Below are 25,370 nucleotides of genomic sequence, written 5' to 3'. Positions count from 1 at the left end.
ATACATCCCAACTACCCCACATACAGAGATTATTTCAGATAACCCCATAAATACCAAAAAGTAAGTAAAACTTCAGCATCTTGTGATAATTTATGCTTTAAAACACAAAAGAAGATGTCATTCAGTGGATGTCCATAAGAAAATAGACTGACAGACAAAAGTCAACCTTTATTATAGAAGGCACAGGCACTTTTTCTATTTCCTATCAGTCCATGTTGGATGGCTTATTTTCTGAAGTCCTGACTAGTTTCACAGTGATGTCCATCCCCACAGAACTAGCAACATTGTGAAACTAAATCACTTGTACTTGTAGAATCCTTCTCCTGTTTTTTTGCCCAATTTGCCCTCTGCAACCAACTTGGTCAGCAACTCGCTCTGGGCAAAGACTGGGTTGTCTGGATTCGCTGCAGACCAACCTAAAGAGAACAAAAAGGAATAGGGTTTTACATTTAATATATCAGTTCATTTGAATTAGCTCTATTTATCCTTCTTTGCAGCAGTTTCATCTTATCACAGGCGGTCACTTTTAAATTAAAGTCGTATCCAGTGGTGGAGGAAGTATTCAGAACCTTTACCTAAAGTACCAGTGTGTCAGATTTAGGGGGATCTATTGGCAGAAATTGAATATAATATTAGTGGAAAATATAGGTATGATATAATTTCCCATTATAGTTTTACTCACCATCCATGATGAACTTTATGGTGTCTAGTCCTACATAGTCTGCGAGCTCAAAGGGTCCCATGGGATAACCACAACCAAGTTTCATGGCAATATCAATGTCCTCTTTGGATCCATCACCTGAGGGAGAAACAGAAAGACTAAATGGTAACCATGCAAAGCTGCAGGAATCAATCAGAAACTAGAAAATAATATGAAGGGATACTGAACTAGAGCCATGATGTTTGTAACACAGCTAGCATAGCTCAGAGAGCAGAGCGAGGATATTTTCACACCTAACGCTATTAATTCAGGGTTAATTCTGATCAAACCAGGCGTTTGTTGAAACAGTGGAAAGACTAACCAAGACAGTTTTGGTGAGTTTTACTTTGTTTTTGTCAAATTTGAATGAAGTATGTCTTGCTAGTTAAAAAAAAAAAAAAAAAAAGAAAAAAAAAAAGGTATTTAAGCTGGTCTTAAATTTAGTAAAAGAAGAAAAGTTAGATTCAAAAGGTGTGTGGTTGTATTTTTCTGTTTTATAAGGAAAATGGCTGTAACAGTAACAGAATGCTGATAAACTATTTTCTGCATGGCCTGTCGTACAGACCAGGTTCAGTTTAATGGTGATTCTTGATCCTGTAAAGGTTGAACTTAAAGATCTATCCTGTTATATTAAAGCAGTTAACCGAGGAAAAAACAGATCCGTACAAATTTAAACAAACCGTATCTAGTTATTTAAACTTCATTGAAAGTATTATTTGAATACACTACTACAACCTATTTTGAATAAGAAACAAAAAGGGGTTTTAAGTGTAACTTACTCACCTACTGTGAATAGTTTGTATGTACATTAAGTGTATGTTTTATTATTAATTGTCAGTAAATTTGTTAATGTGTTAATTTGACTATGGACATACAGTAACTAGTGCTGACGCAGGTATACATACCTCTCTCATACATCCGGATGACCTCCATAATGTAGGGAAGGAGTAGGCGGTTTACAATGAATCCTGGTGTATCCTGAATGAAGAGATGTTGGATGCTGCTGATTGGGGCTGTTAAATATATATTTTTAAGAGACTACAGCTCTAATGATATCAGACAGCAAATATTACCTTGCAGGACACTGATGTTTTTCCTAGCTTTTTGCTGAAGTTCAGGAGGGAATCGAAGGTTTCTTGGCTTGTTGCTGAGGTTGCAATGACCTGTGAAAGATTGACACTTAAAGAGCTTTGTTGATTCTAATAAAGTGTCACTAGCATCATACAGATGGTTCCAAGCTGAGCCGAGACTGTAACTGTCTCCATCCCATTATTATATTATGTCGGGGCATATTTCAGTTCTCAATAGTTCCCCTTCCTCATAAACGCTGACAGAGAAAAACAAAAACAATAGCCAACTCACAAATTGAATTAGTATATACACTATAAATCTCTTCTGTACACTTCTGGATATTGTAACCCAAATAATTGGCTAAAAGCATGGTGGTGGTTAGCTCTGTATCCGAGATCCATCTTCTGTGATTTATTTATTTGTGAATGGAGTGATGCTTTTGAACAAAGATATCATAGACCTTGTCACAGCAGAGATGTTGACATGCACAGGTGTATTCAAACCATTAATGATGGCTACATTCCACTTAGGAGAGGCCCTGGTATTGTGCATGCTGACTCACTGAAATAGCTTACTGGGACACTTGATGGAATTGAGCCATCGTTAAGGTTATCAGTTTCAGCTGTGCTTTTCCTACTATGACAAGTCAAAATGTCTGCTGTGAAAAAGGTCCATACTGTGACATTTTAGAAACTGCTTATTTTTACTTTTTTACTTGGGGTTGGATAAGAAGCTCTATAGCACTCATGTCTGTCTGTAAATCTAAAGATACCGCGAGCAGCAAGTTAGCATAGCTTAGCACAAAGACTGGAAACAGGGGGGAAACAACTAGCCTGGTTCTGTCCAATGGTAACAAATGCCACCTACCAACAACTCTAAAGCTCATTAATAAAAAAAAATAATAAGATTAAAAAAATTATTATATGTTGTTTGTTAAATCCATACAAAAAAAACAAAGAAAATATAAAATGCTAAATAATGAGCTTTAGAGGTGCTGGGAGGCGTTTTTTTGTTACCATTAGGCAATACAATTACTATAGATAAAATTATGGAATATGAAATTAACCGTTAAATATTTTATTATGTTTCCCCATTTCTTCTTCTTTGCTTTCATCCCACTGTGCTGTTGCTTTCTCTTTGCCATGCACTCTTATAACAACTCTTTAAAAAAAATAAATAAAAAAAACATTCTCTAAAAAAAAAAAAAAAAAAAAAAAAAAGGCAGTACCTCTACAAGCTTCATCACAGGGACTGGGTTGAAGAAGTGAAGGCCGCCAAATCTATCCAGCCTGTTGGTGGAGCTGGCGATGTCAGTGATGGGCAGGGAGGATGTGTTGCTGGCAAAGATGGTGTGTCTAAAAAACATGGTAAGGTAATAATTAACTCTAACACACACACTAACACACACACACACACACACTAACACACTAACACATACACAACAGTGCTTACGCTGGAGCCAGCTTGTCAAGACCACCAAAGAGATCCTGTTTGATTTTTAGATTTTCCACAATGGCCTCCAACACAAGATCCGAGCCCTGAACTACAGATCCAGCATCTGTCGAGGTTGACACGTTCTGCAGGGCTTTCTGGATGAACTCTTCACCTGCCTGAAACAAACCAAAATGCAATATCTCCCACACATTTCACTCTTTTGTTTTTATTTTGTCTGGTGATCTACTGTGTGTCTCACCTCTGGCTTATCAGCAAACTTCTTCTTGACCACTCTTTTAAGGTTCCCTTCAATTCCTTTGACAGCCTTTTTAAGGATGTCCTCATTTGTGTCCACTAGCGTCACAGAGTGGCCAGTTGATGCAGCAACCTTTCAGAAAGAAATTAGTTCAAGATAACTAGAAACAGAGCCGTGATGTTTAGGGGAGAGCAAAAAATGAGTAGGCACCCAAACAGCAAATGTAACCGGAATCCACAAACCAGGGCTGTGTCCCAATTCCATACAACATTTTAGATGTAGTGTGTTCACACTGGAAAAATTTAAAGATACTCAAAAAAAAACACATTTTTGAGTGTGCTGCTGATGTACACTTTGGTCCCACACTGCAATGCACAAAAGGAAGTGGAGGAGAAACGGCTGGATGAGGATCTTGGAAAACAAACAAAAGTAGCCTATTTGTACAAAAACAGTAAAGTCTGACTTTTTTTTAAAATAAAAAATGCAAAATCAGTGTATATGGACCTTTTTCACAGCAGACATTTTGACTTGTCATGTAAAACTTGTAAAAGCACAGCTGAAACTGATAACCTTAACGATGGCTCAATTCCATCAAGTGTCCCAGTAAGCTATTTCAGTGAGTCAGCATGCACAACACCAGGACCTCTCCTAAGTGGAATGCAGCCATCATTAATGGTTTTGAATACACCTGTGCTTTTCCTACTATGACATGTCAACATGTCTGCCGTGAAAAAGTTCTATAGTGAGACTGTGAAACAGCATACATTTTCCAATAACTGTTTACTGTAGACCAAATACGGCGAGTGACACCTTGTGGCTAAATGTGCATCCTGCAGTTCATCTGAGTCGAGTTTCGTCTTGTTTTGTAACGCCACACAAGGAAACAACTGTGTTTAATGAATGACACCTCAACTATTGAATGACACCTCAACTATTTCACAACACAACTTCCTTATGGGATCATCTGGTGATTGTGCTGTTAGACAAGAATAACATGCACTACCAGGAAAATGTAAAACTTAAAAAAAAAAACAGGCTTTTATTTTGAAAGCTCATATGATATGGAACAAATTGCACGCGGCACAAAGCTGCTTCATTGGAAGAGGGTTCTTTTCGGATTTACAAGAGAAAAGACTTTAAGGATGAAGACTAAGACTATGTACGTCTGGTTAACCGTCCCTACTCAATTAAAGAGCGGCTACTTCACTAGCTATAATGAAGCTAATGCTAGCTACATGGCTAAACGGAGACCAAAGGCATGTCGCTTACGCTTACCTGTGCAATTCCTGCACCCATCTGTCCACCTCCGATGATCGTTACATGCTTAATAACAACATTCCTGACAGCCGAAGACGAGAAACCTCTGCAGATCTGGTGAGTGAAGAACGCCATGATGTGTCAACCTGCTACAGGACTTGGACTTCAAGGACTAAAACAATCCCGGGTTAGGGTTAGAAAAGAAGGAAGGTCTGCGGTGACGTCATCACGCAGACACTTCCACGACCTTTCACACAGATATTCGTGTCATGTGTCAGCATGGGGTATCATACATATTGCCAAAGTGAAGTAAATATGTACACAAATGTTACTTTAAGGCGAGACCCTACAGGGAATTTTTTAATGAACCAAAGGTCAAATTTGAGTTTTGTGCTATTTTGCTTCCATAACCTGCCTTTTTTTAGATTAGTGGAAAGAAAAAATCCAAAATACACATTTAGGTGTTTATTTTACTACACTTGTCTATTTGCGTCTATAGATTTCTCCTACGAGTTTCATGGGGATATCTAAAAATAAGACCATCTGTGTGCCCTTTTTACTTTAAGGTCACACACTTAAGCTGACACACCAGATTGTCGATAATAAATATCTGAGTCTGAACAGTTAAATATTCACTTGAGTGCTGTTAACTCTGTCTAAGTAGAGTAAAAAACAAAAATCTGGCTTTTCTGGTACGGAGAATAATATCTTGGGGCTGAAGCGGATGTTTGTTTTAAGTTCTATTGGGGATGGATAAAGCATGTTGACAAGCGTAAATGAATGGATGTATAAGGATGAAAATCAGCAAATAGAAAAGAGACCCTAATGTCCCTAATCCAACATTAACTGTCATGATGGTTCAGAAAGTCCCAGTTTGCAGTCAGTTTCTTTTTCAGCCTTGAGGTGATTTTTATTACTGACCTGATATGTTTTTGTTAAAATCATAATTCACCTCTCTCAACCTGATTGTAACTCTACACTACACAGTATGGGAACACCTTATAAAACGTGCCAGAATGCCCCCTGCTGGTGTAAAATCACACTAAGCTTTGAGCTGTGTATTTCTTTTCAAAATGACAATGACAACATGAGCCTGGTTTGTTCAGAATAAAAAAGTAAACAAAAAAGTTAAATGATGATATTCAAGTTTTACGTTGTATCAGTAACAAAGTTTCTAGCATTGAGCTGACTATTTCTTCCACTGTTCTGATGAAAAATCAAATCAAAATAAATTATTTACAGTGCTAAAACAATGTTATCCTAAAAGGAAACAATTAAAAAAAAAAAAACATTGAGAAGTAAAAAACATAGAACCAAAAATATATATTCGTGATACAGGTAATTATTGTTAGGATAATCTCTTTTTATTGACACGTTCCCAGCAATCCATTCATCCATTTAGTCTGTAAGGAAAATATATATCTAAATTCTTAAAAAAATATTTCTTTCCCTATTGCCCTAATAAAGAACATTATAGGGACAGATATGTGTGCCAAGTTCTATAAATCAGTGGCATGCATTATAAAACAGTAACATGATAAAATATCAATACAGATATTGAACAGGTATCTTACAAAATCAAAGGCATCTGGCATATAATACTGACCTTATTAATCAAGTGGCTGATTGACCAAAATAATTAACAGAATTTTGATTATATACCTTAATTATTACTTGACTATCAAGTAAATATAAAAAACATTAGCTGGTTCCAGCTCTTTAAATTAGAGGGTTTATTGCAGCTGTTCTGAATCATATAATTGTAAATGTATTACGTACTGTAAGACATCACTTTAAATTATGGCCACTTCTGATGGGTATTTGCTTCTGGAATATTATGGACTAAATTATTGCTTGAATAATCATTAAATTAACTGATAATGACGTGATATGCAGCCATAAGTCCATTAGCAAAAGAGCTACACTCCAATCAAAACATACTTCTTCTATTTTGCACTGATTACACTGTCACTCCAGGAGAGCTTTACCCACAGCTTGGTTGGTAAAGCTCCTTGATTTACAGCAGATTTGTGAGAACCAAATATTCCACTTCATCTACGAGGGTGCACACACACAGTGTATGGACAGGGTGCCAGCGTCAGGCCAAATCGTCCGTTCAGGGTAGGAGGAGGCGTTCCCTCTGGCAGTCTGAATCTGAAGGCCTGCAGTAAGCTGCTAACCGCCAGGAACAGCTCCATCTTCGCCAGCTGTTCACCCATGCACACCCTGGGACCTGAAGGATACGGCGGATAAATCATTAGCGTCCGGCACAAGGACAATTCAAATTCATTTTTAAACCCTCAGTTATTTGGCCCACATGAGTAAGGAATTACATACCAATCCCGAATGGTATGAAGCATTCTATCCTGAGCAACTTTCCCTCATTGTCCAAGAAGCGTCCTGGGTTGAAACTGTCTGGGTCGTCCCACAGAGTGGGATCTCTATGGACAGACCACAGGTTGGGCACAATAACGGTTCCTTTGGGAATAGTGTAGCCTCTGAACTCTAAAAAAGGAGGAAATACATTAAAAAGCCATCACCTTAGCGAATCAAATGCTTGTGAAATGATGACGAAGCAACCAAATTCAGCTCTGTATATCTTTATTATCCCTAATCCTAACCCTGTATATCATAATAATCATAATAATAATTGTCTTTATAGTCCAAGTGTGGAAATGTGCCTTTAGCCTCACAGGTAGGTTAGTAAAACACACATACATACAATAAATAGCACAACATACACAGACAACACTAACGGACATGGTACCAGTGTGAATGGTGATTATTATTGAATTTAGCAAATGTATAGCATTTGGAATGAAAGACCTTTTTGTAAATGTTCTTGGTTTCTGCAGCAGCTCTATAGCATCTTTTTTTATGAATTCTTTAAAATGGGGATGAACAAGGTCAGACACAATTTGTTGGGCTTTTTGTTTCACTTACGTTTACAGTCGTGAAAAAATTAGGACACCCATGCTAAAGTTGACTAAAAAGAGGAATAAAAAAATCATCTTTTGCAAATTGATCTTAATGACTTAATTAAAAAAAATGAGGAAAAATCCAATCTTTAAGGACACCAATTTTCTTTGTGAATGAATAATGTATCATAAATAAATAAATGTTCTTCCTTAAAATACAGGGGCCATAATTATACATACCCCTATGTTAAATTCCCATAGAGGCAGGCAGATGTTTATTTTTAAAGGCCAGTTATTTCATGGAGCCCCACATCATCACGTACTGTTCACCATACCTAGAGATTGGCATGGTTTTATTTCAGTTAACCTAATAACTGGTTTGATTTGCATTGAGAGATGATTTTATGGAAAGTACCCCATGCCAATCTCTAGGTATGGTGAACGGTATATGATGATGTGGGGATGATGTTAATTCCAAAGGCCAAGGGAACTTTATCAGGATGCATAGTATCCTGGATCCATGAAATAACTGGCCTTTAAAAACAAAAATCTGCCTGCCTCTATGGGAATTTAACATAGGGGTGTACTTACTTATGCCCCCTGTATTTTAAGGAAGAACATTTATTTATTTACGATACATTATTTATTCACAAACAAAATTAGTGTCCTTAAAGGTTGGATTTGTCCTCATTTTTTTAATTAAGGCATTAAGATCAATTTCCAAAAGATGACTTTTTTATTCCTCTTTTTAGTCAACTTTAGCATGGGTGTCCTAATTTTTTCACATGACTGTATATACAGATCCCAGTTGTTTCTGCTCTTTCCTAATAATTGGACTGGCCATGATTGGGATTCTGGACAGTCTATTTTTGTTCTGAGCCCCCAGGTGCTCGTACCATGTACACATGTTAAAAGTTTAACATCTGTAAACAGTCTCAAAAGTGTTCTGGCTTATATCATATGAATTTATTTTCCTGATTTTATATCAAGTTTGATTTTAATGTTGTGGATTGACTGTTTATTTGTCTTTGTTGTTTATCCTGTCCCATTGCGATCAAATGTTTTTATTTATGATACTATGGATGTGATGTCTGGAGCCCTGGACCAAACGAATTTCCCTGTGTGGGATAATAAAGTAGGCTAGATCTGAAAAGTTGATCTGATAAAACTGTAAGGCTGTAAGTGCAACAAAAAAGGTTCCTAAATATTTAAACTCTTCTCTTTTCTCAACGGGCTGATCTAGGGCTGAAACGATTCCTCGCGTAACTCGAATACTTTACTTACTAAAAATAATCAATGCATATAATGACTTGCCTCGAAGCTTCGTTTAAACAATCTAACTAACACCGCTGTGTTTCCGCACGGATGATTATTACTGTCGAACAACGGACTGACGCAGCTGTGGAAACATGCCATGTGTAACTGAACTGCCCAGTTGCCCATATTGCTAATCCTCGCAGTCTGCGCGGATTACAAAATGAAGAAAGAGACCGAAAATAGTGAGGGGCTAAGAGAATAGACAGGCGGAGAAAACGACAGAGAGTTTGGGATCGTTTAAAGCTGCAAAAAAACAAAAAACAAGAGCAGACAAGACAATTAAGGTAACATTAACGTCTGCTTTCAGCAGTCTCCCATCCAGCGTTTTACACAACTACAGCATGCTACTCTGCAAATAGCCAATTTTTAGAAAACGAGCTAAAACGAAAGCTGTCGGTAAATTTAGCTGCTGGAGGAGACAAACCAGAACCAGCGCCTCCTGCACATGGCTACTTATGCAGTGAGTGAGTGACGTCATCGGACCACGCCGATTATGTCTGCATTCATTCTTTCTAAACTTCACTCAGATCAGCCTTCTGAGATTGTGTCCTTCTGAACAGTAGCTACAGTTGAATAGCCCTGCTGTTAGTGTTGTACAGTCTGGGCTTAGTGTACAGCTTTTTTAGCCTATGTGTAAAGAGCCAGAGGTATTGAGGGGAAGGGGGGCGAAAAAGATTTACATTTGGGCCACCAAAAATGTACTTTGGCCAACAGAATAAGAGGCTTGGTGGCCCATGTTGCCAGTGCTTAAAAAAATATATGCGTCTATTCCTGTTCTTGTATGCAATTTAAGCAATACAATTGTTGTTTTTCCTAAAAATTAAACCTTTCTTTTGTATATTTACCATAAAGCAAAAGTATTTCTTATCCGATTACTCGATTAATCAATGGAATAATCTGTAGAATACTCGCTAACTAAATTAATCGATAGCTGCAGCCCTAGACTGATCATTAATCACAACAGGTGGAAAATCATGACGGGCATTTTTGTGACTCACAATAACCAACTCCTTAGTCATTCATTAATAAAATTGGCACTGTTTACATCACTTAGGAAGCTCACCTATAGGTGTTTTTTTAATTACCTGTTGTCTTGGAGGCCATGTGAGGAATAGCCAGAGGAACCGCAACAGTCAGTCTCTGCACCTCCATGATAGTGGCTTCAGTAAAAGGCAAACTTCCCTTATCAGTCATAGACGGGTCCCGATGTGTACCCACCACTTCATCAATCTCTGCCTGGACCCTGTCTGAAATCAAAAGGGTAGAAACAATATTAAGCACATCATTTTAGGATGATTAATGAAGCCATCATCTCAACAAATGAGTGCAAATAAAGTGTGACTTTTGGACATACCTTAAACCAGTTTAAATAAGTTTAAAGTGCTAGAAAGCAGAAGTCAAGTGCATGTTCTGATCTGCTGATCAATGTGGTTGTGAAAGAGTTGGAGAAGTGGTTAAATGCATAATCGAGCCAGACATGTTGTTGTCCTGAAACAAGGAAGTATTCGAGCCGTGGGTTCCCACTGCAGTTTCCAATTCCTTTTTCCAAAGGGTTTTTCATTTATGAAAATAACGTCTGTTGTTCATATACGCCTCAAAACATTTCACATTCGCTTCTACGACATAAGTGTCACCCGTCAGTATTCAACTACAAATTTTAAAGCTCGACCATGTTGTATTACTGAAATTATATTTTATATCATATTTTATTATTGAAATCATAAATTAATTGCATCGATTTAAATATAGTAAATTGTGTGTCGATTTTTGATAGGGGTGTGCAAAAAAATCGATTCACATTCAAATCGCGATTCAAGCTCTACCGATTCAAAATCGATTCATAGAATTCCAAAAATCGATTCATATTTTTTTAAAATTGTATGTCTACTGCAATCACATGGGAAAAGTAACTACATTCACATACTGTGAATCGTTTTTTTTTTTTTTTTTTTTTTTTTTTTTAAATCGAGAATCGTTTTTGAATCGAAAAATTGATTTTGAATCGAATCTTGAGCCTGAAAATCAATATCGAATTGTGACATTTTCTGAATCGTGCACCCCTAATTTTTGATTTGTGTGCATATCATTCCTTGTTTTCTACACTGTTTATTTTCTTTATTCATAAAAAACCTGTGAAAAAAATCCACTGGAAATCTGCCATGGGAACTGTGAGCAGAGGTCACTTTCTGGTCGGCCACTAGGAAGCCATAATTGTTTTACTACTTTACAACTTCTGATTGGAGATATGTCAGGTATCGCAGGTGATGATCCCACAGCTCCACTCCACTCAGTCAGTCAGTTTTGCACAAGCAAACTACACAAAGTGCTACATTTTCCAAGGGCATGGAAGCAGTCTGGAAAGGACTATTGCTACATTTACCTTGGATATCAGGGTGTAAGACCATGTAGAGCAGAATCCACAAAATAGAATTAGCGGTGGTGTCAGTGCCAGCGATGAAGAGATCTCCTATTATATAAAAGAGATAATCTTCTGTGAAGCTGCTGTCCTCCTGGACCGAAATCTCCTTCAAGTACATGTCGACAAGATCCCTCGGGTGGTCAGGATTGAATGTTTCCCGGTGATTTGCAATAACCCTCTTCAGAAACACCGTGATGTCTCCTTCCACCTGACGCAACTCCTTGAAGACCCCAAAAGGAAAGTAGTACAGCAGTGGGAAGATGTTGATGAGGACTGCAGGACTGTTCACAGAGATCTCCAGCCCACGATCCATCAGGTCCAGCATATTACGGAACTGGCGGTCTTCGTGATGGAAGCTCTGTCCCAGGATCAGCGAGCAGATGACGTTTGACACGGCGTTTCTGATCAGCGGGGCCAGGTCCACACCAGCGGCACCCGACCCCTCATTCAGTCGCATCAGCTCTGTCTTGACGGTAGCCAGGCCTCGAAGGATGCAAGGCTCCAAGCTCAACTTCCCCAGGCCAAAGTTTCGGAGTGTGGCGTGGCAGAATTTGCGCTGCTTTTTCCACACTGGCCCATAAGGTGCAAAGACTATTCCTGAAGTTTAAATAGACCAGAAAAGGGATGGCATATTTAGTCAGTTTTTATTCTTATCTTTATGGATTCGTCAAACTGTAAAATAAGTTATTACATTATGAGAAAATGATGAACTAAGCACAGAAATGTTAAAGAATGTAATTCACATTCACTGCATAGTGTAATCATTTAAAAAGAGTAGTCTCTCTCTATGTCTTCTTACAGCATAGGAACCCTTGTAGTTTTGCATGACACAAGTGGAGTCCTTAATCTAAAGCAACTGGACTTTGTCTGTTTGATCAAAATAGGACAGTTAATCAGTTCCACATTGATGAAGCCTCTTGGATGTGTGACAAAATGTAGGACTACAAGATATCCAGAGACCTGGACAAAAATAAGCTTTACAGAGATGATGATGGATTTAATATACTGGGTGATTCTTAGCATGTGAAATAATTGTTACATACGTAACTAGAAGGGCACCTGGAGAGCGCAGACCACCACAAAGGAATGCCTTATCTCACAATGTTGACGTCCGACCTGAGGTTATGCGAATATTCCTGGTTGAGAACTCATTATTCCAGTTACTTTAAATGTTAGCTGATCCAAGCAGAAAATCATATTTGATAACGGTCTATAAAACTGTGTCTCTCACTTTCGCCATTAGATGGTTCCTATCAGCGGTGATGCAGTTCATCTTTGTGCCTCAGATCAAGAGAGGTATGTTAACAGGTAAAGATCAACATTTTGACATTTAATGCACGATTGTATCATGTCCAGGGGCTGTGTGTAAGAGTTAAGGATTCATAGTTTAGTGAATCATTGAGTTGTATGAGTTCTATATGTTATTGTGTCAGTCATGCATTTTTTTTAGATAACAGGCCATTAACTTGTGTAAGCTATCTAAAGCTAGCTTTTTAAGCTTGCAAAAAACAGACTGAGCAGCAATTAGATGCATTAGATGCAATTAGATGTCCTAACAATTGGGATTATCGATATTTATGCCAAAAAGCAAATCTTGCTATCCATGACACTGTTATGTGAAGTAGGCTACTTGGCTTTGAATTTAAAATTCTTATAATTTCTCGTCTCTAGTCTATCCAGTTTTCAGCGTAGCCTATTTATCTGTGTAGCCTAGAGCTAGCGAGACACAATTGCTTGATATGGTCCTACTTAGTATATCTCTTCTCGGTAGAGGTAGGGGAACATTGTAACTCAGATTATGAAAGGATTGTGAAATTTCAGAAATCAATTCTAATGGAAGAACAGACCAAAACATTAGAAATTCATTTTTTGCACTTTTTCAGAGCAAGCTTACATTATTTTCTTCTTCTTTTTTCTAATACGTCCCAAATTCCAACTTGTGTCTCTACAGGCCCACAAGTAAATGTTGTCTATGCAGGTTTAAGTTAGAGGTTAAATTTTTTCAGGTCTGAGCTACAGCAACCAAGAACACTTACAATGTATACAGAAAGGAATCGAGTATTGCATTAAGATGGGCTACACCCATAGACTGTTAAGTCTACAGCTACACCTTAGAAATCTTGAATTCATCCTTTAATCTGGCTGTGGTTATACTGACAATTTGCCCACCCCGTTTGTTGGGCTATATTATGAGTAGAGCCATATTAGAAAGACCTCTCAGACAATAGCCTACAATTCAACAGTACCGCAAACTACAGCCTCCAAAAGAACAATAAGGTTGAATCAACACTTCTCAGAAGTTGAAGATCAATAAAAATTGTCCTTTAATGAAAACAACTGTTTACCTTTGCGTTTCGTCATGATAGTGATAGCAGGGATATCTGGCCTGTCGGAGAACACCTTGGAATGGTTTGAGAGTGCATCCTTGACCACTTCATAGCCATTAAGCACAACCATCAACTGACTCCCTACAAAAAGGCTGTACACGTTACCATACACGTTGGCTTGTTCCGTTAATACAACCATAGCGTTTTTGACGGTGCCGTCTGATTGCTGTCCAAACCTCTGCCGGATGAAAGAGGGGATGAGAAAGCCGCCGAAGTTACCGACTAAGGGCCACGGCTTCGGACCTGGCGGGATATTTGCCAGGTCCCGTCGGTTCTGATTAATAACCTTAACTGTATAAAACACTAGCAAGAATACTAGCAAAGTTATGTGTACGTGCGAGAGTTCTGCGCCGCTGAGACTCTCCAGCCATGAAAGCGAAACCATGGTGTGAATTCAGTGAGCTGACAATACCTGCTATCCCATGTTTAAGAGTAGCCTATGCATGCAGCCCGAGTAAAATCATAAATGATACACCAACTTCACAAAACTGGCATTTATCTGCGAAGCTCAAGCTATTCGTGTTGTTGTGAAACGGCAAGTGTCAATGTTGTACTGTGTTTGGCTTCCTATTGGCTGACAGCGCGGTGGCCTGCTGTGATTGGTTTACTTCGACAGTGACGACAACAGATATACCAGCCCACCACGGCCTGCTATTTGCTACAATGTAACAACCGTGGATGTAAATAACAAACCCTTAACAATCTAGGAAAATACAGTAAAATAAATGCTCAAGTGCCTCTTGGGGAAGGGCTACCATAAAGTTACTTTCAGATATTAAAATGTCCATTAAATAAGCAATAATATAATATTTTATTGAAAAAAAACATATGCTATAGTTTGAACCCCATCCCAAACATCATTATCAATGTTGTGGAATAATTTTCATACATTCAATTCAAAGGGGCGTAATAGCAAAGAGTAAACTTAAATTACCATCAAGTGGGCTTTGACTTGCCATTTGTCCATTCCTTTCTTTGTATGTGACTAAAGTTGCATGTTAATTCATCAATTACGTGATATTAGGAATAAAACTTACATTTGTTTAAAACATACATAAATACATGAAAACTTTGAGGACAGAAGAGACCATATTAAATATTCAATCCAAATTTAGCGTTTATATTTAATGCTAAATTTGATAATAGTTTAAGTAAAAATACATTTCTTGTGACTTGCGAGAAATAAGAGAGCCACGAAATAACATTGCCTAAAACATGCAGTTGCAGTATACAGCATAATGATGACTTTGACTAATGATTTAATTAAATCAAAAACACACTGAAGCCTTAGTATGGTTAAACTTTAATACAACAGTACAATGTTTAGACTACAGCTAGGATATACACACTGAAGACTACTTAAATGATACAAAATGAATACAAAATTAGCAATAATAATAATAATAATAATAATAATAATAATAATAATAATAAAATACTCACAGAATAAAACTGTTTTGGTACACCCACTGACATTGAACACACTAAGGCACCTTGTGACTTGAGCACATTGAAATCATATTGAGGTAAACCCCGTCAACACATACAGTATGAAAGACTTATGGTAGCATACATGTATTTAAAATCAAATCTCGCAAATGCTGTCTGTTGCAGCAAACTGTCAGTTCATGTCTGAAGTTCACTAGGAGCTGGGTTACAAAAACAATGATGACTTTGCAGGACTTATCATAAATAATAGCATCAAAGAACACAGAGAGACAATATGATTGACTTCATTTTTGCAGAGACATTTATTTCATTGCTATGCATTTGGTATCATTACGTTTCTGTCCAGTAGACAGGGATATCAGGGTCACGTCACTCCTCTCGTGTGCTCTGTACCATGGAGTACTTCTTGCAGGGGTTCTTAAGGCAGGCAGGAGGCCAGGTGATGGGCCAACTGTAAGAGCATGGCACCGAGGTTTGGACGTTCCTCTCCATGAAGTTGAACAGGGGGTTCCACCAAGTGTTGGTGAGGTAGTTGTTGGGCGAGCATTTCAGAGTCTGTCAAGAAAATAATAGTTATCCTTTAGAATAGAACAGGAATAAAACAAGTTGTTGTTTATATATATTTTCCATACAAGGAATGCAGCTCAAAGTGCTGCAGATGAAAGGGTCAAACACTTCCTTTCGTCAAAAAGTGACTTGTTTATATCATTTAAAAGTTGCTTTTGGTGCAATGGCATGTGAGACCCCTTACAGAAAAACCACATGTGATCACATGTGAAAAAAAACATGTGATCACATGGGAAATTTATGTGGTTTTTCTGTAAGGGATATTTCTCATAGCCATACAAGGATGAAGCACGCTAAAAATAAAAATGAAAAATAAAATTGTTGCTTGGCACCACCCCTTATCAACTGACACATTTGTTTTGGCCAGTAGAGGGGGCAAATCACCATGTTGAGAAGCCATATACTGACTGTGATGGGAATAGGAATGACATCCAGTTATGAAACAACACAGTCTATAAATATACTTGTACTTACTCCAAATACATCATTATATGTAATATATGGACCATTTACTTTAAACACTGTCATACTTTATTGTGTTGGCATGTAACTCTTAGCTGGTACACTTGAGGTAAACCCTGGGAACAAAATACAGCCATGTCACCAGAGAGACAGTAAAGACCCCCATGCATAATGATTAATGTGTAACAAGGTTCAATGAAAGGGGAACTATTACTTACTTACTTTACTTTATTCTTTATTCAGGACACAAAAAACGGTCCATAGCACAATACAAAAACAATGTTTCTGCCACAACTGAGTAATTTTCTCTGAGCCGCTGACACCATCAATGTTCGTTGGTAACGATGTTTTACAGTTAATCATTCTTTTGATTTCATTCCAGAAATTAATAGGACTATTGTATTGCATTGTATTGTATTGTCTGTTTATAAAGTCGTATATAAAGACGACGCCAGCTGCTTTATAAGGCAATTTTTACACATTTAGTCAGATTCCAGACTAAACAGTTTGTTTTGCTCCACAGCAAAAGTATACAGTGGATCAAAGAGTTTTAAGTCGCCTACATTTTAATTTTTAAATGTAATTTTAGTTTAAAAATTTGCTCTGAAAGTTTTTTTTTTTTACTCGCTTGCACTCCAACATGCACACAAACAGCAACCCAGTGTTCAGACCTGTAAATTGGCCATGGTGTGGTACCACCAGAACAGGCGGGAGGTGATAAAATAGGCCACGACCACATCCACACTGTAGTGCTCATGTGCCACCAAGATGCACACCACACCCACGGCACTCAGCAGCCAGCACATCAGATGGTACCACCAAAATGACCGCGGCGAGTCTTTAAAAAGAGGGGAGGAAAGACAAGAGTTTACAACAACATCCATTTGTGGTCTGTTCTTCCATGTTCTCTCTCTGTCAAAAAAAGGCCGTCTGGAGCATTTCAGTGCAATGTGACAAGAACAGGGATTTTCTGCAACACACAGATAAGCCAGGCTACAGCAAAGAACATGGTTATAAGGAAAACTTCAAACAACTTAATCTCTGCTTTATCCAGAAATAGACAGCTTAAATATATACAACATATATAAAAATCTCTGCTGTCAAACTTTGAAAATGTGAAAGAAAGAGAGAAAAACAGTAACACTGGCAACACATGTCAGGCATTTGTATTCTATTAGTTCCTAGAAGTTCCACGTGTAGCTGTATAAAATATACTGGGGGCTATATGGGATGATAATGGAAACAGACATTATCATTAATATATTATTCATGGGAAATTCCCATGAATGATTCAAAACAAAGCAAACAAACAACTGATGCTTTGAATACTCACACTCCTTGATGAATAGGTAGGTGAGGGTGAGCATCACAGTGTGTCCACTGTAAAGGAAGTCTCCACACAAGAGGTGAGAGTTTGTAATAGACAGACCTCCACCTGAAATCAGACGTAGAATTCGCTGCATTTTTGCATGGGAGTCTCCGTAGAGCTGATTGAGAACAGGAAGTAAACAGGGAGAAACAGACAAACACTGGATTAGCGGAAACATTAGAAATGGAACTAATGATTAATTCATCTACAATACTTTTTTCAATTAATCAACTATTAACTCCACAAAATGTCAGAAAACAAGTGAAAAAATATCCATCACAAGTTCCCAAAGCCCAACAAATTCAACTTGTTTGTTTTGTCTGAACCAACAGTACAAAAGTCAAATACATAACATTTACAGTGACGTAAAACAAAGAAAATAAGCTAATTCTAATGATTAGGCCTAACTGATTATCAAAATGGTTGCCAATTAATTTGAATTGGTAATTGACAGGGATGAGAAACATGCAGTCAAAATGAAGAGGAACTGAGGAAAGTAAAACAAAGATAGTTAACAGTTAACAGCTCACTTCTTACAAGTAGCTGAAGGCTTTTGACACACTGTCCAAAACATTTCAAATTCTTGGGAACAAAACAACTCCTAAACTGTCCAACCTCTGATCCTTTTGCACAACACAACCCATCAAACAACAGCCTGGAGCACATGTTTTTGATCAAACACTGATGCACCTCAATACTGTTGGTGTCCTGAGGCGGTAAAAAGTAAAAATGTTTTTTTTATATATCTGCCTCTCTTGTGTGGCTGTGAGTCTCAGAGGGTGCCCGAGAGTACACGGTTGAGCAACGACAGCTGATGCCCGCTCTGATGTTTGCGTTCTCCTCACCTTAGGAGCACAAGTCATATGCATGCCAGGCACAGGCAGGGTGGTGATGTACATGGTGACACAGCGGTACAAGTACAAGGTGCCAATGAGGAAGAAGAACCGCCTGCTTGCTATTGACCTGTAAATAGATAATGTAAGAGCCACAATGGAGTGAGTGCAGAAATATTGTTGTGTTTTTTGTATATATTTATAGGCATATGGCCAAATGTGGAAGATATGATGTCAAAAGTGGAATTAAATTAAACATTTTTAGCTATCTACAGTAAAACTTCAGTGGTGAGGTCTGGTTTTTTATAGCAAAGACTGCTTTCTATTCATGTTGAACATGTTGGCATTTCCTGAATAACCAGAAAGGGACATACAGAGCATAGATACATTAACACACAAAACAGTTAACTATTTATTGAGCAAATAAACACTGTAGCATACCTTATCCTACTAAATACAATTTTTCTCTTTGAATTTTCACTTGACTTTTTTTGTCTTGCATTAAAAGAAAAGCCTGGTGCTATTCTGTACTTTTCTTCTTCTCAACAAATCTTGAGAAAAAAACAAAACCACCATTTTTCTTTTTTTTTTGTACAAGGCAGGCCTGTGGCACAGAGAGAAAAAAAAAGATATATCAGGCATTTCCTGACACAGACACGACTTATTATTAGGATTATTTTTTTGTTTGTTTTGGTCTTTGGGATCATGGGATTTGTTGACAATAAGAAAAATGTAAATAGAATATCACCAGACTTCCCTAAAGCTGACAATAAACAACTTGTACAATAGATAATCAAAGGTTCTGACCTGTATCTGAAGAAGAACAACTGGATCATCCAAATGGCCAGCAGCACCATGCCATTGATCTCTGTCACTGTAAATGCCCATTTGACCCTGTCAATATAGTCAAAAAACTTATCAGGAAGAGGTGGGCTGCTTTCTTTGGGGGGGACCCTCTCGTGGACTATAGTGATGACGACTGTTGTCAGGACCAAGTTAAAGCCAGCATAAAAGAATGCCAATGCTGTCTTCCACCACTCCATGGGCAGACGATTTACCTTGGACTCTGGCACGGAAATTTTCACGTAGTCATTATGCCTCCCTATGCCTTTCCGAAAGCCCCTCTTTGTATCCTCTCCCCCAGGTGTGTGGACAGGACAGTTTTTACCATTGCTGGGCGGAGCACCAGCCTCCATTCCTGGGTTCAGACTATTAGCTGCAGAGTCTATCGCATCCACAAGCTCCTGTGATGCCATGGGTGCCTGCACTGTCCATCCACAGGCACCGCTCCTCTGGGTTGAGGTTTTTTAGCTGTCATGAGAGAGAACGAAAGGTTGAAAACTGACACACTTTTAGATTTGGAAAGCACAAGCACACTGTTCTTATCTGCATAAGATAGAACAGCACAAAGGTATGGTACTCCTTGGTTTCAGTAGGCTAAGGATGTCAACTCACCATGATGAAAAACAGAGAGGAGATGAACTCTGGTTTACTTTTGTTTCCACTCTTCCTTATCTTAGGGATAAGCAAAGCAAGAGATGGCGCTTTTATTAATGTACAGTTCTTGATTCCACTAGCCGAAATGTCCATTTTAGACTGAACTATTTTTGAGTTTATAGCAGCCAACTATTCTATATGTGGTTGTTTGAGTTAATGCTGTGTGTTACATTTTCCTTTCCCTGGACATTCACCAGAACCACTGTGACAGTTTTCTGTTTGGATGTTCAGTCAGAGTTTTATTTTGGGTCTTTCAAAATCTTTCCGCCTCACTGCTTTGGTTTTTGGATTTTGTCCTCAACAAGCAGCTGTATGGTCACTTTTCTGGTCACTTTTCATGGTCAAAAATGGTGTGCTGCAACAGAGGGATTTGCATGCAAGTATTAAGCTGCTTGAATGAAAAGGTAACTAAACTAAATGAAACTCAACTTGTTGAGATTGAAAGTTCATTCTTTGTAATTCTTGATCTTAGACACAGTAGTTTACAAAACAATCTCACCACCACCATGGTCCATTTAGTAGCTGTTCTGGAGCTTTTCATCATATAACTCCTGCGATGAGCCCACTAGGTGTCCCTGTGTCTTTAGTTCTGCTGGTTTCCCTTTTGTTGTACAGGATCTGGGTCAAGGCAGAGGGTAGTCTTTATCTTAATGAAGCACATCTGGCCTGGTGTGGTTCTGCCTATAAAAGCTCACCACCTTCCCACAGACTCTCTCTCTTCCATCACCGCAGCTGTCATTTAGGTTTTTCTTGCTACAGACATTTCCATACATGCATACATGACCTTCCTTCCTTAGTATTGTTTTTGTAAATACATGCCTATTTTACGCTAACACCTTGTCTGGTCTCCCATTCTTGTCACAGCCTTGGAGCTTGGTTGTGACAAATGGGGGCTTGTCCGGGGTCCCCATTTTTACTTACGTAAATAAAATAATGGGTGGATTGTTGGGAGGCAGAGGTAAATGATTTGTATTGGCACCCATAAGACAAACAAAGTTGGAGTGCAATGTTTGTTGTTGAGCTCTTTTCAGTGTATGACTTGAGAGCACTACAACAATGGCCATTTTCCTGAAAAGGCTTTTAGTCCCTTTAACAGCTCCATTAATGGATTTGAGGACTCTCCTATCAGCCCTGAAATGCATCACAATAAATGTCTTCTGGGATACATGCAGAAATGTATATTCACTTGGAGACAAACCTGGCACTAGGGCAAAATAGGAGATAAAAATTGAGTATGGTTCGATACAAGAGAGCTGCTGAAAGTATCAGTTTCCTCAGAATCAATTTATGGGAAAATATTATTACAGTGGAGAAAGGCTTATTGTAGAATGCCCTCTGACTAACCCATAGCATATTCAGCCTCTGTTATGCAACTGATGGATGGCTACAGAACACAAAGTCTGACAGACTTTAATGGATTTAAAGGGGTCATAAGGTATATAAATAAGGACCAAGATGGTAAAAAAGATAAACAAGAGCAGACAAACAATAGAAGCAAATTACAATGCCATGTACCTTATGTCAGTGATTTGATTTTTGTAATAAAACATCATTTATATTTTTACCTTCTTTAATATTGGCCAGCTCAGTTTAAAGTTGTGAATTCAAAGATGTCTGTATTGAGATAAACGTCAGAGAGGCAGGCTGTGGTGACAATGTCATAAAAAGAAATCCTGCTGCTGCTCCATAAACTGTGACAGCGCATGACGTCAGTGCCTGACAGCGATGCTGATGCTGGGTGTTGTCAGAGGTGCAACACACTTGACACTTTCAACCAGAGAGGGCAGAAAATCAATGCTTATAAGCCTGGTATTTTTAAGGTTTGATTTATTTTAAGCAACTCAAACTACTTGGTTATGGTGAGTAAAATATTGTGGCCAGGGTTAAAAAACTATGTGGTTAAGTTGGACAAAACAGTCCAAACTCAAGGTCCACTTGCTAGCTAACACGGACAGGAAGATGATAAGGTTAAAAGCTCCAGAAAAAGCTAGTAAGCATACTTTGAGTTGGGATGGTTTTGTCGAATTGAAAGGTCAAGAATGAACTTTCACATTGTAATTTGTTAAGGTTACTAAACAATTACTTATGATGCTCGTTATGATCGTTGTGATGCTCTGATTTTTGGTTTATGCAGGGCGTAGTTGTTGTAAATATTGACTTTACTGTCCAAAATTGTTGGAGAGGTACAATACCTTCTGTGTTGGGGTGGATTTGTTCTTCAAAAAACCTATACTGTTGGTGTTTCTGTCCTATATTTTCTTGTATCAGTGCATACTCTGTGATGCAAAGGAGATATTTATTGTCCAGTGTTTACTGTAAAACTGCACTATGTGTACTGTACATGGAAGGTCAGCAGAGTCTCCATTAGACCAGTTTTCCACCGATCCCCTCCTCCCCAGTGGACACTAACACAATGTTTTCCCACCAGCCAGAGCACCCAGCACTCTAAAGGGATGGGTGGTGATGGAAAACTGGCAGGAAAACCTATTCCACATGGTCACAGGCCGTAATGGATAACTTGGCTGCCTCCACTCGCTCATGCATGCTATTTCAAGAGAAGCCACCCAGTTGCCTTAAAGGCTGTATTTTACTTCAGGGGAACCAAGGCTTTGACTCCATTTTGGGACTTTCATAATAACATGCTACTATTGCTGTCCACTCATTTTCTTCTTTACATCATGTGGATTGTCTTCGTCAAAGGGAGGGTTAAAAATAAGTCACACCAGAGGTGGCCCAGCCCTCTCGGACCTGGTGACACTACAGATAGGAGTTGACTCCATATGTTCTAAAATGTAATTGCTGTAAATCAAGCATGGAAACGGCATGTTTAGCAGTACATCATGCTTCGGTTTTAGTTTTGACTTCCCACATGTTTTGTTTAATTTCCGAAACAGATGGTCACATTTTTAAATGTATAGTTCAAAAGTATCAATGAAAAGGATGTGATTGAAGTATTTGGCACATGTTTGTATAGCACGTTGGCACTGTGTACTCTGCTGTTTAAAAATAAAGATGCATCCTCAATGTCTTTTTGATAAAAAAAAAAAAGATTATTTCTATGTGCTTTTAGGAATGACAAGATGGACAGATGGCTTTTTAAAAATAGTTATCAGTAGTAGCAGTGGTGTAAGAAATTCAGATCCTCTACTTAAGTAAAAGCTGCAGAGCAGCAGTAATACAATGTTCTTAATAATACTTAAGTAAAGATACATGAGTATCTGTGAGCAAAAGTGTTGTATTTTTATGTCTTATATTATTGGATTGTTAATACTGATGCCCTGATGTCTTAGTAGTATTTCACTGTTGGTTCAGATGAAGCTAATTTTAACTTCTTTACACTGCAGTGTGTAACAATGTTTCCCCCAAATGTAGTGGAATAGTATAGTAGCATGGAATGGAAATAAGTACAAGTTTAACTTAGGTAGTGTTTGAGTAAATGTACTTAGTTACATTCTACCACTGATTAGTAGTAGTTGTATTAGTAGTATTAGTAGTAGTAGTAGTAGTAGATGGTAATAGTAGAAGTAGTATTAGAAGAAGAAGTATACTTGTAGTAATAGTAGATGTTGACATCACAGTATAGCAACAACATTAGCACAGGTTGTTGTCATTACATAAGTAATAGTCCTATGTATTCATTTACCCGTAAACATGTCCTGTTAATAAAGGGAATGATAGAGAGCAAATGTTTGAAACTTTTGGTTTTAACACAATGATGTTCACCTCTTATACAGGATCCCATGACTATGCATGTATAATACTAGTTTGCTGTGCAAAGCTGTTCATCAAATCACACAAATACATATTCTTAGACAGAACATTTGATTGTATTTCTGAAAAGACATCCACTTCTATAGTATACGCCAAAACGGTTGGAGCCAGTCCTACTTTTCTGGGTGCCATAACCACATGTGGGGTGGATACTGGCAGTAATGTCAGGTTCAGAACTGGGTGTCTCCCAGTTATTACAGAGCGGCAGTCTGTCACATGTGATGTGTGCAGCACAGCCGGATTTGAAGTTTACTTTTGGGGTGTAGCACAGTGGCCCCACAGACAGCGTTAAACACCATGTTCCATATGAGGCTACTGGGTGGGGCAACAGGTCATTATCCTGTAATTAAGCTCTCCCAGTCAAAGCTATTGCATTTGGGAACTGACAGCTGAATTATTAGAATGGCATAAAGCAACTGTATCACAAGAACACACAGTATCTGTGCTGGGTATATACTGTATACATTAAAAAATAATATTGTTAAGGTTTATGTGACAACTTACCTATTTAGGCTATCTGTGCGTGATGTGATGCTACTAATAAATAGGCTACCTTAATAAATGTTGTGACATCATCATACCATAAACACGTAGTCTCCCAGCTCTGATCCATCGAATACAACTTTTTGAATGAATCTATGCCAACACATAAGCCTTATATACTACAAATGAAAATTCAGACATTGATTATGTCTCCTAGAATTCATATCCACATTGTATTTTTCTATTTGTAAGCAAGACAGATAAAAAAAAGTTGAATGTCAGGAGTATCAAATCCAGTCCGGCTATCCCAGCCTATTGAAGATCACACATTAATGCCGCAATTAATCGCATGAAACCAAACACATACCGACGACATGATGAAGATCTGTGTTTAGATTCACATGTTGCACAGTTTAGCATCCTACCTGCCTTGCTCGGGCCTCCTAGCGCCTCTTCCTGTAGTTGCAGTTCCTTGAATCTCTGATGCTGCGCCCTGCTTGCTTGGTCGCTGCTCTGCTCAGGCTGGACTGCTTCATACCCGACAGTGACACTCGCTTTTGAGGGAGCGCTCCTCCCCGAACCCCCGCATATTCTTAGATCCATCCAGCGTCTGTACCCAACCTCCTGCTTCGCACCCCCTTTAATTCAGAGTAAACGTCCTGTAATCAGCACAAGCATCGCCCTGTAACTTCGTTCATGTAAAATAGGTGTTCTAGGGGATTCACATCTTAAAGCAGTTATGGTGGAGAAGCACGGTGTTTTATTATAGGGTATGAGTGTGCATTTAATATGGAGGGACACAAGGTTCTATTTTTATCATTAGCCTATAAAATGTAAGCGTAGAATTAAATAGGCCTATATACCATTAAAATAATTTTGCTTTTTAAGCCATAAGTTCCCTTTCTTTTAGGTTAGCCATAGCCTATAGCCTAGGCTATTAATACAGTTCTAAACATAGAATCACTTTTAAAACACAAGTATTCCAAATAATTAATTCTCATTATATTTTAATGAGAACTGTATATTTGTTACTTGTGGGTAATTACGAACCGTTTGCTTTGTAAGTACTGGTTGCAGATCAGTTGAGTCGTTCAGCCAGTTACTGTGCTGAGCGACGATAACGAAACAAAACTGACATCAGATCAGTTACCCGTACCCTGTGCCCCGCCCCCCTCCCCCC

General features: G+C 38.3%; 3 protein-coding genes across 4 annotated transcripts; all 3 read right to left on the bottom strand.

Annotated features, from left to right (window-relative positions):
- Positions 1 to 120: 120 nt before the first annotated feature.
- hadh (hydroxyacyl-CoA dehydrogenase) lies at positions 121 to 4,960 on the bottom strand. Its single transcript, XM_031276939.2, has 8 exons — positions 4,737 to 4,960; positions 3,465 to 3,593; positions 3,224 to 3,381; positions 3,000 to 3,126; positions 1,774 to 1,863; positions 1,606 to 1,678; positions 683 to 799; positions 121 to 416 (listed from the first exon to the last, which is right to left on the bottom strand). The coding sequence occupies exons 1-8, from the start codon at positions 4,851 to 4,853 to the stop codon at positions 298 to 300; spliced, it is 930 nt and encodes a 309-aa protein (XP_031132799.1). The 5' UTR covers positions 4,854 to 4,960; the 3' UTR covers positions 121 to 297.
- Positions 4,961 to 6,056: 1,096 nt separating this feature from the next.
- Positions 6,057 to 14,319, bottom strand: LOC116034298 (cytochrome P450 2U1). 2 transcript variants are annotated; one of them, XR_004897016.1, is made up of 6 exons: positions 13,718 to 14,319; positions 11,334 to 11,969; positions 10,039 to 10,200; positions 7,545 to 7,602; positions 7,056 to 7,223; positions 6,057 to 6,951 (listed from the first exon to the last, which is right to left on the bottom strand). XR_004897016.1 is itself a non-coding variant. In XM_031276918.2 (5 exons), exons 1-5 carry the CDS (start codon positions 14,142 to 14,144, stop codon positions 6,770 to 6,772), a joined length of 1,575 nt encoding a protein of 524 aa, XP_031132778.1. In that variant the 5' UTR covers positions 14,145 to 14,317; the 3' UTR covers positions 6,057 to 6,769. The 2 variants fall into 2 exon arrangements, 1 of the variants encoding a protein (XP_031132778.1); XM_031276918.2 differs by lacking the exon at positions 7,545 to 7,602 and having other exon boundaries at positions 13,718 to 14,317.
- Positions 14,320 to 15,491: 1,172 nt separating this feature from the next.
- On the bottom strand, positions 15,492 to 25,329 carry sgms2a (sphingomyelin synthase 2a). The gene is made up of 7 exons (XM_036000068.1): positions 25,241 to 25,329; positions 24,616 to 24,849; positions 19,247 to 19,750; positions 18,452 to 18,569; positions 17,571 to 17,724; positions 16,909 to 17,075; positions 15,492 to 15,763 (listed from the first exon to the last, which is right to left on the bottom strand). Exons 3-7 carry the CDS (start codon positions 19,693 to 19,695, stop codon positions 15,578 to 15,580), a joined length of 1,074 nt encoding a protein of 357 aa, XP_035855961.1. The 5' UTR covers positions 19,696 to 19,750; positions 24,616 to 24,849; positions 25,241 to 25,329; the 3' UTR covers positions 15,492 to 15,577.
- Between the last annotated feature and the right edge of the window lie 41 nt (positions 25,330 to 25,370).

The sequence above is a fragment of the Sander lucioperca genome, chromosome 4 (genome assembly GCF_008315115.2).
Source record: "Sander lucioperca isolate FBNREF2018 chromosome 4, SLUC_FBN_1.2, whole genome shotgun sequence".
Classification (NCBI taxonomy): domain Eukaryota; kingdom Metazoa; phylum Chordata; class Actinopteri; order Perciformes; family Percidae; genus Sander; species Sander lucioperca.
The sequence above is the reverse complement of the archived record's forward strand: the minus strand, read 5'-3'. Positions and strand labels throughout refer to the sequence as shown.

Coding starts and splice junctions, on each gene's coding strand:
- hadh (XM_031276939.2), bottom strand. CDS start 4,853: ATGGCGTTCTTCACTCACCAGATCTGCAGAGGTTTCTCGTCTTCGGCT. Junction 3,382..3,464: donor AGTTTGCTGATAAGCCAGAG/GTGAGACACACA, acceptor GGTTTGTTTCAG/GCAGGTGAAGAGTTCATCCA. Junction 1,679..1,773: donor AAACATCAGTGTCCTGCAAG/GTAATATTTGCT, acceptor CTCTTCATTCAG/GATACACCAGGATTCATTGT.
- LOC116034298 (XM_031276918.2), bottom strand. CDS start 14,144: ATGGTTTCGCTTTCATGGCTGGAGAGTCTCAGCGGCGCAGAACTCTCG. Junction 11,970..13,717: donor TATCATGACGAAACGCAAAG/GTAAACAGTTGT, acceptor TTTAAACTTCAG/GAATAGTCTTTGCACCTTAT. Junction 7,224..10,038: donor CATGGCCTCCAAGACAACAG/GTAATTAAAAAA, acceptor CTCCTTTTTTAG/AGTTCAGAGGCTACACTATT.
- sgms2a (XM_036000068.1), bottom strand. CDS start 19,695: ATGGCATCACAGGAGCTTGTGGATGCGATAGACTCTGCAGCTAATAGT. Junction 18,570..19,246: donor TTGTTCTTCTTCAGATACAG/GTCAGAACCTTT, acceptor ATCTATTTACAG/GTCAATAGCAAGCAGGCGGT. Junction 15,764..16,908: donor ACACCATGGCCAATTTACAG/GTCTGAACACTG, acceptor TTTTCTTGACAG/ACTCTGAAATGCTCGCCCAA.